This window comes from Sciurus carolinensis, chromosome 8 (assembly GCF_902686445.1).
Source record: "Sciurus carolinensis chromosome 8, mSciCar1.2, whole genome shotgun sequence".
NCBI lineage: Eukaryota > Metazoa > Chordata > Mammalia > Rodentia > Sciuridae > Sciurus > Sciurus carolinensis.
Window position 1 is genome coordinate 122,427,488 of NC_062220.1, and position 16,658 is coordinate 122,444,145.

Sequence of the window (16,658 nt, forward strand, 5' to 3'; positions counted from 1 at the left end):
AGCTTCTAGTTACATCTATCCCCACGTACCATCTTCATTGGACACAATGGGCATCCACCTGGGTGCTCCTAATTTCCATCAGGGACTAAATGCCTAGGCAGGATGTTGGCATGTCAGGACCTGGCTACACTGATGTGGGGCTATGTAGAGACTGCTGTGGGAATGTTAGAATGGGTAGTTAGACGTGAGCAGGGGATTGGGGAAAGGAAAATAGGGCTCACTCCGTTTTGAGTGACAAAAAAACCACTCCACCTAGGTGACAAAAAACTACCTATAAGCCCCCTCCTCCATGCCAATATTGCCTTCTTAAAACTAAAAAGAAATGGATGTAACCAGCCTACGGGACTTTCCAACTTTGGAGCAGCACAGAGCACTGAGGCACAAAGTTATGGGATAGAGAAATCAGGATAACCACCCCAACTACATACACATAGGAGGGAGGTTTCCAGACTAAATATAAAATACAAACCCACCAGGTGGAAAACCCCACACCATTTCCTCTTGGGATAGTCCAGGAATGTAAGCGTACTTTCATTTCTCTAAATAAACCCTCTATGCTTTTTCTATGTTTCCTGAATGAAATCTTTCTTTTGAGAAGACAAGAACTGAGAAATATATCACCTAGCAACAGGGACATCACTAGCTGAGCTGTCACTAACTGGGTCTGGGGTTGTAGTTCAGTGGTAGAGTGCTTGCCTAGCATGTGTGAGGCACCGGGTTCAATCCTCAGCACCACATAAAAATAAATAATTAATTAAATGAAATTTAATTAATTATTAAATTGTGTATTATGTATTGTGTCCATCTACAACAACCAAAAAATTAAAAAAAAAAAAACAGATAACTTCATAGTAGAGCTACTCATATAAGTCTAGAAAATCTGCTTTTTCCTAAATCCCTACCATCCAAGGTTACTTTCCCTTCCTGAAACACAATAATGTTCACATGGAAGTAATACTGTTTGTAATTCTTCTGTTTTATTATTATTATTATAACAGGTTACAGAGGAAATTCCTGGTGGAAATTACATCAGGAGTCCATCCAAGGACTACAGGTTGACATGTCTTCTTATCTACAGGAAAGATCTCCTTTGTGAATGACCTCCAGACCCATCAAGGAAAACAGGATGATGGCACAACCCCAATGACCTCATGTTTCTTCTCTGAAAGTGTATTCCTGTCAGCGGAGTGATCCACTCTAACAGGTGTCCTGGCTTATGAATGTGCTCAAGATAAGGTTTTTGTATCTGGAGGAACAATCTGGCTCTAGAAGCCCTGAAGAGGTGACAGTGCCTTCCTTGTTAGGTAGCTCAGGAAGTGGCTTCTATGACCAAAAGAACCTTACCTTAATCGCTATGTTTGCTCCCCAGGGGGAAATTTCTGCTGGGTGGGGGCTGCACCACACACAAGAGCTTTGCCACATCCAGTGCATTTATTGGGTCCACATCAGCCACCCCACTGTTCTCTGCCCCCAAAAGACTACTGGGTACATAGTAGGTGCTCAGCAAGTGTCTGTTGAACTGGATGGCAAAGGGCTTCTCTTCACCATGCAGTCTCTGATGTTCTAGGAGGTGTGAGCTCCAGTTGAACATTTCACCACATTTATTACATTTAAAGGATTTCTCTCCAGAATGAACCTTCTGGTGTTTAATAAGACAATGGTTCTGGCTGAATGCTTTGCCACACTCATGACATTTATAGGGCTTCTCTCCAGTGTGGATCCTCTGGTGCACAATGAGGGACGAGTGGCAGCTGAAGGCTTTCCAGCACTTGCTGCAATCAAAGGGTTTCTCTCCAGTATGGATCCTTTGGTGCACGATGAGGTAAGAGTGGGAGCTGAAGGCTTTCCCACACTCGTTGCATTTGAAGGGCTTCTCCCCACTGTGGATCCTCTGATGCACAATGAGGTATGAGTGGCAGCTGAAGCCTTTCCCACAATCAGTGCACTTGAACGGCTTCTCTCCTGTGTGAATTCTTTGATGGAGAGTGAGGCGTGAACGGTTATTGAAGGCCTTCTCACATTCATTACATTTGAATGGCTTATCCCCGTTGTGGATTTTCTCATGCACAGTGAGGGACGAGTGGCAAGTGAAAGCTTTGCCGCAAACATCACATTTGTAGGGCTTCTCACCAGTGTGGATGCGGTGGTGCCGGGTCAGGTGTGTCCGCTGGTTGAAGGCCTTGCCACACTCACCGCACTTGTAGGGCTTCTCCCCAGTGTGCACTCTCAGGTGCATGTTGAGCAGTGAGCTGCAGCTGAAGGCCTTCTCACAGGTGCTGCACTTATAAGGCCTCTCGCCTGTGTGGATACGGTGGTGCACATTGAGGGATGAGTGGCAGCTGAAGGCTTTCCCACACTCACTGCAGAAGAAGGGTTTCTCACCTGTATGGATCCGCTGGTGCTCAATGAGGTTGGTGCTCCATGTGAAGGCCTTGCCACACTCATTGCATTTGTAAGCCTTCTCCCGGCTGTGCCAGCGCTGGTGCAGCATGAGGGACGCACTCTGGGGGAAGGTTTTCCCACACTCATTGCACATGAAGAGACCAGGCCCAGGCCCCTGTGGTCTGTCTGCTGGTGGGTATTTCCCACACTCACTTGACCTGAAAGACTTTTTCCCTGTGCATGCCCTCTGGTGGTCTTTAGTTATACCCTCAGCAGACTGGATGTCCTTGGTGCATCTGGCAGGAGAGTGTCCTTCTGTAGGGGCATTTTTCTGGGTGAAGAGGATGCACCCCAGGGGAAAACTCTCCTCAGATTTGTTATGCCCCCAGTAGTTCTCCTCTGTGGAGATGTCTCCATGGTTGGTAGGTACTCCCTTCCACAGGGCAGTCTCATTTCTCCAAAGAGTATCTTCCTGGGCTTCCCAGGTCCATGCCTCATCGGGGCTGGTGCTGTGAAGGTTGGTCCTCTTTAGCTGCTCCATCATAGACTTTTTTTCTTTTTTGAAAAAGTTCTGCTGTTGAGAAGATTCCTCCTTCATCTCAGGCATAGGCTCCTGCTCTGTAAGAGATTGAAAATGGAATTTTCAGTGAGCAGGTGGATGTGTGTCCACAGAATTCAGATTGGAGATGCAGATAAGCCCAGGAAAGAAAGTAGAAACCAAAAGAACCAAAGAGCTCGAGGGCCTGAAGGCAGAGGGACACCAGAGGCAGAGAGCAACCAGGATGAGCTACATGAATAAGATGGAAAAAAAAAAAAAAAAGGAAGAGGAGGAGGAAATGCGAGGAAGCTGCTAGAAAGCATGAAAAACCAGCCAAGTGAGAAGCCAAGGGAATCCCAACATGGGTAGCTTCAAATGAGTACCTGGGGGCTAAGAAAGAGGCAAAGCTCAGGGAATCTGAGAATCAGGACACAATTCAATCATTGAAAAGTCCACTGATTGACTATTATGTGTCAGGTCAGGAGGTGGGTGTACTTAGGAGTCTGAAGATGATTAAAATTTCCCTGGATGCCAAAAGGGAAAAAGGATTCCCTATTCTCTACCTCTCTTTAGCGTTTTCTTTAGAAATTTGGGACTGCAAATACTTTGTCTAGCTCTGAGATGCATGTACATCTTTTTAGAAGCACAGGAAAACTCTTGCCAGCTTTACATCCTGGAACTCATCTTTCTTGGAGTCACTATGAAATGTGAACATAGAGGAAGAGGGTGGCATCCTGTCTCCCTGTCTCTGTGGCAGATTAGTAACTTCATGCTTGTCAAAAAGATACAAAAAGCTAACAGTTTTCCTTAGACAAAGACAAGTGATATGTGTGAGGAGCACTGCATTGGATTAAACACTCATTCAATAATGAAGCTTTTTTTCCCCTTCTACATCTGTGGAGAAGTATTCTGGGCTGGCAGATTTTATTTCTATCAACAGCTTCATGTAGAACAGTTTAGAACAGTGGGCACAGCTGCACTGTGGTACAGTGTGGGGCCCCCAACCTGTTCAGAGGAGCTGGGCAGGCAGAACTGGCTCAGGAAGGATGGACAGCAGGCAGCCAGGTAAAAGATAAGGAAGAGGAGAACCTATCATCAAGGGAACAGTGCACAGAATCTCAGAGGCAGGCAAGAGAGAGTAAAACAGGAGGAGGGAAGGCCAAGAGGTGGCCATGGTAAGGAGGACAGATGCTGGGCACGTAGGGTTCTGGACAAGGAAGACTTTCTACACAAAGGACAATATGATATAAAGGTGTATCTTTTTTTTTGGTCCTGGGGACTGAACCCAAGAATACATTACCACTGAGATATATTCCAAGCCCATTTTATTTTTTATTTTGAGACAGGGTCTCGCTAAATTGCTGGGGGCATCACTAATTTGCTGAGGCTGTTCTCAAACTCAGATCCTCCTGCCTCAGCCTCCTGAGTTACTGGGATTACAGGTGTGTGCCACCATGCCTGGCATAAAGATGCATCTTAAAGATGGACCTGGTGCTGTGTACAGAGGCTGGAGAAGTTGGTCAGCAGGAGATCATGTGATTAATAGAAGGAATAATGGCAACTTCAGACTAGTACTGTGTCTGTGACACAGCAGTAGACTCAAAATATATTTTAGAAGCTAAAATTGAAGTTCTCTTTGCTATTGATTGAAGGTACAGGAATGAGCATGAAGGAAAGGGCAAAACCTCAGCAGACACTGAGGCTTAGGTGACCAGTAGAAGCCTTTACAAAGACAGAGACAGGAAAAGGAATTTCCTGGCACACAGTCAGTGCCAACACATGTGGAAGGAAGAAATGGAGGGAGGGAGGAGGTGAAAAGTTCTAGAAGAGCACGGAGAAGGCACAGATGGAGCCAAGGCAGTGGAACTGAGGAAGGAAAACAGGAGCTGAGATGGGAAGAGCCACACAAAGAGGGTGCTGGGGGGCCAAGGGGACCAGCCTTCTTCTACCTGTGTCATCTGCTCACCTGAACAAGCCCCTCCAGTGACTTCACTGTGTACTTGCCATGGCTCCTCACCTCGTTCCAGATGGGAGATGACATCTGGCTTGCAAACTGGAGGCCCTACTTATAGAGAAGAAATTGTCAGGGCTAGATGTACTACGGCTCTCAAACCCAGGCAACCTCACAGGACAACAATCCATGTATTATGACAAGGCATTGCAAGGGTGCACCATCTCCAAGAAAAAAGAAGTTCTCTAGGCACCAAAGTGGTGAGGGGCCTCAGGGGACCCAAGTGAGCGTGCATATTCTGAAGACCCCACATTACACCCTCCCTTCTCACCTGAGGAATGCTCCAGGGCCGATGGATTAAAAGTCCCATCATTCCTCCCCTAAGCATTCCTCCATTTCCTCCATGCTCCTTGCCCCAGGACCAGTCCTGCCTCCAAGAAAGGATGCTACGGGCCACCATACCACACTCTGGGAATTTCTGGAGTGGTTTAATCTGTGACCAAGTGTCCTGAGGCAGAGGCCATGTTTTCTAAGTCATGCCATGTTCAGTACCAGCGTTGGTACTGAAGGGATTCTCAGTAACATCTACCACGTGGAAGAAGACCAAGAGCATATGCCCAGCCTTGGCGGAGCCATCTTACCAAGGGCAAGAAGGTTCTGGTAGTTCTCCAGCATCACATCCCTGTATAGCGCCCTCTGAGGAGAGTCCAACTGACCCCATTCCTCCTGAGTAAAGTTCACAGCCACATCCTTGAAAGTAACTGATTCCTGAAATGACATATTTTCTCACCCATTCAGGAAGGTAATGATTCTGTGTTCATGATTCCAAGGCAGCCACGATTAACTAAGGACCTCATAATTACAGTGTTAACCTCAGCCGATCTTCTGATAATCATGGAAAGTTGTGTTGCAGATACTGATCATGGATGGGCTAAAACCCAGGGGCATGTGGGGCAGTCAGAATTGGCATGGACCTCCCACTCTGCATTCTGGACTAAGATAATGAGGTTGAATAGACACTGTGGTGCTCTTACAACACAACATACTCTGGAATCTGCACATGACTGCTCTAACATCCTAAGTGAGATGCTATGCTTTCCATGATTAAGAATCTCAAACACATAAAACTTGAAAAATCCAACTCCAGGCTGGAAACCATTATTAAACTCTACGGAAGGAAATTTTAGAATCAGCAAATTCTGTGCCCTAAGGGTCCAAGAGAGCAGACATTTGGTGTCTTTACATGACCACACTTCACTCCTTCTTGACTCACACATTCCTATTCCCTCTATTCCCATTCTGCCTGACATCCTGGTTACCACTCTGCCCTGGACTTTGATCCTTAAAGCAGCGGGGTTTTTTTATTTGTTTGTTTGTTTTGCAATATTGGGGATTGAGCTCAGGGACACTACCACTGAGTTACATTACCATTCCATTTTATTTTTTATTTTTGAGACAGGGTCTCACTAAGTTTCTAAGGCCGGCCTTGAATTTGTGATCCTCCTGCCTCAGCCTCCTGAGAAGCTGGGATTATAAGCATGTGCCACCATACCTGGCTAGCAGTGGTTTTATTGTGTGTGTGCTTGCAGTGCTAGGGATTGAGCCAAGGATCTTATGCATGTGCTTTGATCCTTGAAAGGGTCAAGCTGATGCCTCGTGTTTTCACTGCATCCCATGATGAACTGCAGAAATATTTAAGAAATTTAAGAAAACCAGTACTCAAGAAAGCAAAATTTGCAATGTCCAGTATCCAATCAAATAAATAAAAGGAGAAAAGTTGATAAAATCCTAGGAATTAAGAGAATTCTAAAATAGTATTGGTTTACCTCAAAAGAAGGGGAAAAATAGAGAAGCAAAACAGATATGATATATAAAAAACAAATAACAAAATGGCAGATAGAAATCTAACCATAGGGGCTGGGTTTGTAGCCCAGTAGAGCAATTGCCTAGCATGTGTGAAGCACTGGGTTTGATTTTCAGTACCTCATATAAATAAATAAAATAAAGGTCCATCTATAACTAAAAAAATTTTAAAAAGAAATCTAACCATATTAATTATTACATTAAATGTGAATGGTCTAAAAGTTACTTGCAGTAACGTCAGCTGAGGTGGAGATTGTCAAATCAGATTAAAAGAGTGAGACCTGGGCTACAGATGTAGTTCAGTAGTAAAGCATTTGTTCAATCCCTGAACTGGGGGGGAAAAAAACCAGTAAGACCCAACTATATGCTAAGCTACAGAAACCCACTTTAAACACAAAGACAAAGATAGGTTGAAAATGAAAGGGTGGATAAAACCCTGCAAATCCAAATCCAGAGAAAACTTAAGTGGTTGTATTAGTGTCAGACAAAGCAGATTTCAGAGCAAAGATTGTTCATAAGATATAATCCATTTTCAAGTGTCTTAACTTTTCTCAAACTTTTATCAGTTTTTAAAAATTGATACCCAATCAAGGATCATGCACTGCATTTGACTATCATGTCTCTTGAGTATCTCATAGAACACTTCCCAGATGCTAGACTTGTCTCACAATATTTATTTATTTATTTTGCAATACTGGGGATTGAACCCAGGGGCCTTCTACCACTGAGTTACATCTGAGACCTTTTATGAGTCAGGGTCTTCCTAAGTTGCCAAGGTTGGTTTCAAATTTGCAGTGCTCCTGCTTTGGTCTCCTAAGTTGTTGGGGGTTACTGGCACGTGCCACCATGCCTTGCACAGAATGTTTTATAGCTTTCTGTAAAATCAGTGTTCACCTTTTTATAATCAGATCTCACCTCTTTTAAAGTGGAAAATTAACAGAATCACAAAATTCTAAAAAGAAATCAAAGGACCATCAATCTGGCAGACTTTTCATTGTCCCATGCACCCCTGTAAATTCCATCATGGGGATAGTCAGAGAACAAAATGAGGTGTAAAAGGAAGTATCTGGGGCCTATTTGGCTACAGAAGTGGCATCAGACCAATTCATAATTGAACCCATGGATTCTCTAAATCTCCAGGTTTTTCCATGAACGCCCATGCCAAGTGCTGGGTGCACAGAAAAGCACACGGGGATGAGCCTGCTATCATCACTCTTACCCCAGTGCTTCCACCTGCCCTGTCTGATTCCATCACAGCAAACTCCCCCAACTTTCCTCTGGATCTGCAAAAAGCCCTGACCCACATGTGGTGTGTTATCTACTTGCTCAGGGTTTCATTAAAACCACTACTCAGAGCTTCCAGCAGCATTCCCACTCATAGGACTGAATTAAGGAACATTCATGAGATTTCATCATCTGTCCACCTGGGGAGTCATCTGGAGTTTCTTCAAATGGACCTATTCCCATTACCCAGAGCTTCTTGAAAACTGGACAGTAGGTCCCTTGTAGGGGGTGGGGGAGGCTGACTGAAGATGCAGGGAAAGAGAAATAATGTGCCAACCCTCTTCATAAAAAAGAAAGAAAAGACACTACTCACCTCAGATCTGGCTGCTAGGAGACCCCAACCTGATTTATCCTCTGGATTGTCTTTGAGGGAAAGAGCAGGGTCCTGAGCGGAAAGAGCTGGGGTTGAAGAAATGAGTTAAGGGGGCTGTTTTGTTCAGCTACCACCCTCATGGCTGAGCTAAAGCTCACACAGCCCCAGCACAGTCAGGAATCAGAAAGAAGGCAGGTACCGCGCAGGTAGGTCCAGTGGGGAGCAAGCCTCAATATCTGGCACAATCTAATACAGCTTCAGGGTTAATTCTGCCTCTCAGCATCCCAGATACTTTAATAAAGGAGAAAAACACTTCCATTCTTTTCCTTCCATCAGCATGCTGTGGAGTGGGAACAAATGGTATCCCAAGATGAAGAAGCAGGGGGACTGATTTGCTGGGACTTCTGGGAAACTAGCCTGATCTCTTTGAGTGTCAGTTTCCTCAAGTGAAAATCCATAAACCCACAGACTAAAAGAGCAAAGCAGTACCTGTCTCCTCTGGCTTCAGGGCCAGGGTCTCCATAGTCGCCCTCCGCAGCGTTCCCCGGGGGAGTGGGCAGTTCTGTGGCCTCCTGGACCCCAGGTTACGTCTAAAGAGGAGGGTCCGAGGGCTCAGGGAAAGCGGCCTGCAGGGAAGCCTCAAGCGGGTCGCAAACGCGCTCACAGCGGCAACATTGCGCGCCCGGGCATAACTCGGGCTCAGGCAGGCTCAGCGTACACACTGTACCCCACGCTGGGCTCACGCTCCAACACACCAGCTCACAGACACACCTACTCCGGGATCACACTCAGGCCCCATCACACACACGCCCTGTCACCCCGTCACACACTCTTCCAGGAGAACCCACGTTCGGGGACTCGCTCGAGGATCAGAGCCAGGTCTCGGGCTCGACCGCCAAGAGCCAGGGAGCACGGAACAGGGTCGACAGATAGGCCCGGAGACGGACGGGGAGATCGATGAACTGTCGCACTGACAGGCGAGAGAGCAGAATAGCTTCCTACAAAAGGACAGCGACAGCCACAAAGAGCAGCCCAGCGACCACCGCGGGAAATTGCGCCTGCGCGGAACGAATGCGAACTACATCTCCCAGGAACCTTCGCGCCATGCAGGCGGTGACTCCATTTCCCAGAGGGCTCCGGGTACCGGAGCTGCCTAGGAGGCCTAGCTTACCAGTGTTGTAGCACAGCTTTCCCGGGGAAATGTATTTTGGGGGCGGCTCCCGAGCCGGGTCTTGTTGAGCGCTGGGTGTGGAAGGGATACCGTGGGGGTGGGGAGGCGGATGCGTAGGTGTCCAGTTGCGGGAGCAGGTAGAGGTTGGTGCCCGGAATGGTGGAATTGTGATTTCTTTTTTCTCCAGGTGGAGGTTGTTGAACTACCGCCCACATCTATCTGTAAGAAAGGCCCAGGTCCCTGGCCCTGGGGATACTGAAAGTGGTGGGTCAGCCCTCGAAGGATTTCCCAGAGTCCTGTCCCCGCTGTTTCTCCTTCAGCAAGACACCTGAGACCTGCGGAAGGGGTCCTCGGATTTGGGAGAATCCCAGACCTGTTCTTAGGCCACTTAGCCTTCTCTGGTGCAGTAGGAGAATCTGGGTGGGGACCCAGGGATAAGGTTAATAATAGTAACAGCAAGACATATTTCTGAAACAGAACTTCCCCTCTCTTTTGAAATTAAATTAAAAGCTCCAAATTTTTTAACTTCCAATGGAGGTCTCCTGGACCTGGTGGGGACTGGGGAAATTGAGACTGTGACATATTTCCTGCCTTTTATCCCACTGTGCCTCTCTTACAAAACCTTTTTGTGTCCCTAAGTTTCTGAAGACAGAGATCTAAGGAAAAAGGTCTCTTTTCTCTTCAGAGCTGGCTTTGAATTAAACTTATTTTCCTTCGTCAGCTTGACTTCTGAGTTGTTGGGTTTTTTGTAATTGTTTTGGGACTGGGGATTGAACCCAGGGGCACTTAACTGCTAAGCCACATCCGCAACCCTTTTAAATTTTTTTTTAGACAGGGTCTCACTAAGTTGCTTAGGTCCTGGCTAATTTGCTGAGGCTAGCTTTGAACTTGTAATCCTCCTGCCTCAGTCTCCTGAGTTGCTGGGATTAGAGGTGTGCACCACTGACTCTGGTTCTCTCCTGAGTTTTTTTTTTTTTTTAGTTGTCAATGGACCTATTTATTTATTTATTTATTTATTCGTATGTGGTGCTGAGGATCGAACCCAGGGTCTCACACATTCCAGGCAAGTGCTCTACCACTGAGCCACAACCCCAGCCCTCTCCTGAGTTTTAATGGAGCTCCACAAGCAGTAAAGTCTTTCCAATCTGATTACACTTCCAAGAACTGAATTCTAACAGAATGCTCAGTAAATTTGTTAGCTATTATTAACCCCTTTAAGAGAGAAGAATCTGTGGTAGGGGTAGGTGGGGTACTTGTCTTGAGTCACACAGCCAGGGAGAGACTGAATAATTCCAGGATATTACCAGATTCCTGGTGAGAATTGATCTGGGTTGGGGTCGGGGAGGTGCAGACTCAAAACCCATCAGACTCCCACTTTGACCCCAGCTTAGGCTCTGTGTCCAGTGCCCATTTTGGCATAACTCCCCTGCTGAGTGCAGAACCAGTGTCCAATAGCACAGCGTTCAACCCCAGGACAGGAGCTTGGGAGAGAGTGGAACTGTGTGCACATGGTCATCACAAGTCTGATTGTGACTGTGTGTGTGTGTGTGTGTGTGTGTGTTGGCTGATATTGTGGGTTTTTTATATATGTGAACCTATATATGTATGTGACGGAGTCTTACAAGTTTGTTTGTTGGCATGTGGCTGTTGGTCACATAATATGGGAGTTTTTGTATAAATGTGGAATTGTATGTTTGTGTCTGTGGATCTTATAGGTCAACACATATATATGTATGCATAACCATTAAGTACATTTCTGACTGTATTGCTTTTACCTCACATTTTTATCTGTCTTACCATCTTGGTGTGCGTCTGAGAAACTGTACACATGTGCTTGTGCATAGGTGAGTCTGTGAGCCTGTTTGTGACTTGTTTCACAATTCTGGGATATGTCTGGATGAATGTGTGTGGAGCCTTCTGCACATAGGAGGGTAATGTGTGCACCTGTGTGCTTGCTTGTGAGTCTAATGTGATTTCTTCTGTATATATTGGCATACAGCTGTTGACTTAATGATTTAGCCAGAGTCTTCACACATATGTGTTCACGTGTATGGTAAGGGTCTCACCATGGGCACACAGAGCTCAATGAAGGTATGGGTGTGTATTTCTGCAAAATGCCCCTCTGTGTGTTCATCTTTATGGGACTGTGGATGATTCACAGTATCTTCTATAACTGATTGCCTGGGTTTATTCTGTGTGACAGTATTTATGTCTAATATCAGTGAGTATGTAAAGGACTGGGTAGGGCACTTAAGTCAAGAGTTGATTAAGTTTAACCTAAAATTTTCACATAGATAAAAAGAGATCCCAAGTCATATTCTGACCCATGAGTTCCCCATCCATGTAAAAGTTGGAGGGCTGACTAGTAGAGCTCTATGAAACTCCAAAGATATATGGACATTCTGCCATTATAAAGTTAAAACATTTTTCTAGATTTAAGATTTTATTTTTATTTTTATTTATCTGTTTACTTTTTTTTTTTTTTGTAACTAGGGATTGAACCTAGTAGTGCTCTACCACTGAACTGCATCCCCAGTTTTTTCTATTTTTAATTTTGATACAAGGTCTCACTAAGTAACTGAGACTGGCCTCAAACTTGCACTGGGAATACAGGCATGTGCCTGGCCTCTAAATGGAAGATTTTAAAGACCAAAACACTTTGTCTTACTACATTAAATATATGAATTCTCAACCTATAAAAATGTTTTAAAATACCTCTTTCAATAATTGCAAATTAACTTGTGCCAGACTAACCCTCTTGCCATTAAGAATTCCAGACTTGAGCTGAGCATGGTTTGAGACCAGTGTTAGCAACTTAGTGAGACCCTTTTGAAACTTAAGGAGACCCTGTCTCAAAATAAAAAAATAAAATAAAAAGGACTGGGTATATATAGCTCAGGGATAAAATCCCCCCTGGGTTTAATCCCCAGTGAAGAAGGAGGAAGGGGTTAGGAAAGGAGGTGGGAAGGAAAAGGAAGAAGAGGAGTGGGAACGGAATTATTCCAGACTTGCATACAGAATAGATCTCAAGTAAAAAGCAATAGTCTGAATGGGTTGAAGATACAACATCAGTTTGGAGCTTCCAGAGTAGTTCTAAATTGAGAGGGAAAGTTCAGAAGCTACTCAAATCCTGGTGTGGCTCTTAACTGTACAAGACTCCAAGGAACCCAAGGGAAAGCATTAATAGGACACTGAAAAAACAGAATAGAGATTTCAGTAGAATTTGGCATTCAAATCTCACCAATAAACTTGTTAAATACACATTCCATTGGAACCACCAAAGTTTCATTCCTAAGGGGGTAAGGATTGCAGCCCAAGACAGAGGGCCATACCCTAGGACTAAAGGACAAAATAAAGTAGATTTACCTTTAAAAACCTATAATGAGGGGCTGGGGAGATAGCTCAGTTGGTAGAGTGCTTACCTTGTAAGCACAAAGCCCTGGGTTCGATCCCCAGCACCGCAAAAAAAAAAAAAAAAAAAAAAAACCTGTAATGAAGCTTCCATAGGATCAAGGTGAGCAATTTAACTGTGTGCTTGAATGATACTCAAGACTCTTTGGAGGAAGATAACAGAGTTCAGAATCTTTCCAAAGTATTATTTACAGTGAACAATATAACTTTTAAAAAATTACTAGACATGCAAAAAAGAGAAATATAACTCATAAGATAAAAAACTTAGAAAAGTCACAGATTACACAAATGATGCATTTAACAAAGTGTTTGACACTACTATTATAAATTAGAAAAAATAGGCAAACAGGTAAGTGGATGGGGAATCTCAGAAGATAAATTGATTCCTAATAAGAACCAATTTGAAAAATTGTTGATGTAAACAGGTTAGTAGAAACTATTTGAAACTAAAACAGAGAAAATGAAGTGAGAATAAAAATGAAAAATTAAAAAATCACAGACAATATCATATGGTTTAACACAGTGGGTATTAGCAGGGTTGTTTCTTGAGGGTGATGAGGAAGAATCTGTTCTATGACCATCTCATAGATAGGGTGATTGGACATCTTTCCTGGCTATTGGCTTATAGAAGCATTACCCCAATCTCTGCCTACATTTTCACATGACATCCTTCCTGTGAATGTATGTCTGTCTCCAAATTTTCCCTTTTTATAAGGATATCGGTCATATTCGATTAGGGTCTACCCTAATGACCTTATTTTAACCTATTAAGACATATAGGGTCTTCTGTAAAGACCCTATCTCCAAGTAAAGGTCACACTCTAACACACTAGATGTTAAGACTTCAACGTATTAATTTGGGGGGGTTTACAACCCATAATATGTTGATTTATATTTATATATATAAGTATATATATGAAAATACTTATATTTTCAAAAATTAGAATTTTCAAAATCTCTTTAATATAATAGAAGATAGCTGTATTTTCATATTTGTTCTACCATTCACTCTGATGTGATATCACATATTATATAAAGTAGAAAACTCATCAGACACAATTCTTATGAAAAAATAATATCCCATAGGTATCCTAAGTGTGTATTAAAGAATCCTGATGTTCCCTACACAATATTTTGAGAATCACTGGTATACCATATATGTCATTGGAGTTCTAGAAAGAGAAAAGAATGGATAGGAGAATCATTTGAAAAGAGATTGGCCACATTTTTTTTGTTTTCAAAACTGAAGAAAGACGTCAACTCTCCACGAAACTCGGTGAACTCCATAAAGGATTAAAAACAGAGGATCATACCTACTTGAAAACAAAAGATGAAAAGCATCAACAACAAATACATTCCATTCATGGTAACAATAGAAATAATCTTGGCTAACCTCTCCTCAGAAACAATGGAAATAAGAAAATAATGGAACATAATCTAAAAAATGTGAAGGAAAAAGTGTCAACTGAGAATTTCATATCCAGTGAAATTATTTATACATTAAAGGCAAACACACACACACACACACACACACACACACACACACTTTCAGAAGATTAAAAACAATTTATTCTAAGCAGTACAGGGAAATTCTTTAAGACAAAATAAATGATCCCAATTAACAATCTAGACTTTCAGGAAGAAATGATTGACAAGAGTAATTTGTGTGCATATAAAATACTACTTTTCTCAACTTCTTTTAAAGTATATAAACTGTTTAGAACAAAAAAATATATATATTTTTTTCTTCTGGGGCCTGAACCCAGAGTCTTGTGCATGCCAGGCCAAGTACTCTACTGCTGTGCCACACCCCTTGGGCAAAAATATAAAGTATTGTAGGGTTCATAATAGGGGGAATTAAATAATAAAAACAACATAAAGGGGGATAAATTGAATTATACTGTAATATAACTTCTTTTTATATAAAATAGTATATTATTAAGGTTCACTGTGATAAATTAAAAATGCATATTACAAAGTAATCACTAAAAAGTATACAAAAGATATAGTTAAAAAAAACAGGGGCTGGGGATATAGCTTAGTTGGTAGAGTGCTTGCCTAGCATGCACATGGCCCTGGGATGCACATGGCCCTGGGTTCAATCCCCAGCACCACCAGGAAAAACAAAACAAAACAAAAAAAACCAGAATATGGAACTGGGGTTGTAGCTCAGTGGTAGAGCACATGAGGCACTGGGTTCAATCACCAGTACCACATAAATAAGTAAAATAAAGGTATTGTGTCCATCTACAACTAAAAACCAAAAAAATTAAAAATACAGCAAGCGTCGGGGGAAAATGAATACTAAAAATCACTTGATTTATCCCAAAGATGGTATAAAAGGTGAAGTACAGTGGAAAAAAAAAAAAGATATGGGAAAAGAGCAAAGAGGTAAAAGAAAAAGCAAAATTGTAGACTTGGAGCCAATAATTTCAATGATTACATTAAAGTGAATGGACTAGACAAAACTATCTAAAAAGCAGAAATTGTTATGTTAATTAAATTAAAAAATAAAAGAGGAGGGAATACTGCCTCACTCATTTCCTGACACTTGACTAACTCTGATGCCAATACCAAAAAGGACATTTCTTTTTTTTTTAATTAAAATATTTTTTATTTTTAGACACATTTTGATTCATTGTACACAAATGGGGTACAACTTTTCATTTCTATGGTTCTACACAATGTATATTCACGCCATTCATGTATTCATACATATATATATAGGGTAATACTGTCTGTTTCATTCTACTGTTTTTCCATCCTCACCCCCTCTCACCCCTTTTTCCTCTACACCATCCAAAAGTCCTTTATTCTTCTCTTTCCCCCCCCGCTACCCTCCATTGTTACATATTGTCATGCACTTATCAGAGAAAACATTCGGCCTTTGGTTTTTTTGGGCTTGGCTTATCTCTCTTAGCATGATATTTCTCCAACTTCATCCATTTACCAGCAAATGCTATAATTTTATTGTTCTTTATGGCTGAGTAATATTCCATTGTGTATATATACCACAGTTTCTTTATCCATTCATTAATTGAAGGGCATGTAGGTTGGTTCCACAATCTAGCTATTGTGAATTGAGCTGCTGTGAACATTGATACAGCTGCATCACTGTAGTATGCTGATATTAAGTCCTTTGGGTATAAACCAAGGAGTGGGATAGCTGGGTCAAATGGTGGGTCCATTCCAAGCTTTCTGAGGAATCTCCACACGGCTTTCCAGAGTGGTTGTACCAATTTGCAACTCCACTAGCAATGTATGAGTGTGCCTTTTTCCCCACATCCATGCCAACACTTATTATTGCTTGTGTTCTTGACAATAGCCATTCTAATTGGAGTTAGATGAAATCTTAGGGTGGTTTTAATTTGCATTTCTCTAATTACCAGGGATGCTGGGCCCTTTTTCATATATTTGTTGATCGCCTGTATATCTTCTTCTGTGAAGTAGCTGCCCATTTCCTTAGCCCATTTATTGATTGGGTTCTTTGAATTTTGGGTGTAAAGTTTTTTAAGTTCTTTATAAACTTTGGAGATGAATGCTCTGTCTGAAGTGTATGTGGAAAAAATTTTCTCCCACTCTGTAGGCTCTCTTTTCACATTGCCGATTGTTTCCTGTGCTGAGAAAAAACTTTTTAGTTTGAATCTATCCCATTTATTGATTCTTGCTTTTATTTCTTGCGCTATGGGGGGGATCTGGTTAAGGAAGTCTGTTCCTAAGCCAACATGATGGAGATTCGGTCCTA

General features: G+C 42.6%; 1 protein-coding gene across 6 annotated transcripts; it reads right to left on the reverse strand.

The window, feature by feature from the left end:
- Positions 1–969: 969 nt before the first annotated feature.
- On the reverse strand, positions 970–9,393 carry Znf74 (zinc finger protein 74). Of its 6 annotated transcripts, XM_047559863.1 has the most exons (6): positions 9,180–9,393; positions 8,821–8,921; positions 8,332–8,417; positions 5,513–5,639; positions 4,887–4,985; positions 970–3,000 (listed from the first exon to the last, which is right to left on the reverse strand). In XM_047559863.1, the coding sequence occupies exons 2-6, from the start codon at positions 8,852–8,854 to the stop codon at positions 1,346–1,348; spliced, it is 2,001 nt and encodes a 666-aa protein (XP_047415819.1). In that variant the 5' UTR covers positions 8,855–8,921; positions 9,180–9,393; the 3' UTR covers positions 970–1,345. The 6 variants fall into 6 exon arrangements, with proteins under 6 accessions (XP_047415819.1, XP_047415820.1, XP_047415821.1 ...); XM_047559864.1 differs by having other exon boundaries at positions 4,887–4,982; positions 8,821–9,392; XM_047559865.1 differs by lacking the exon at positions 5,513–5,639 and having other exon boundaries at positions 970–2,995; positions 4,887–4,982; positions 8,821–9,393.
- Between the last annotated feature and the right edge of the window lie 7,265 nt (positions 9,394–16,658).

Bases quoted from the DNA above. Each gene is read 5' to 3' on its own strand.
- Znf74 (XM_047559863.1), bottom strand. From the start codon at position 8,854: ATGGAGACCCTGGCCCTGAAGCCAGAGGAGACAG. The intron at 5,640-8,331 runs GTGAGTAGTGTC...ATGTCATTTCAG, and splicing joins TCCTAGCAGCCAGATCTGAG to GAATCAGTTACTTTCAAGGA. The intron at 3,001-4,886 runs GTGAGCAGATGA...AATCTCTTACAG, and splicing joins CACTGGAGGGGCTTGTTCAG to AGCAGGAGCCTATGCCTGAG.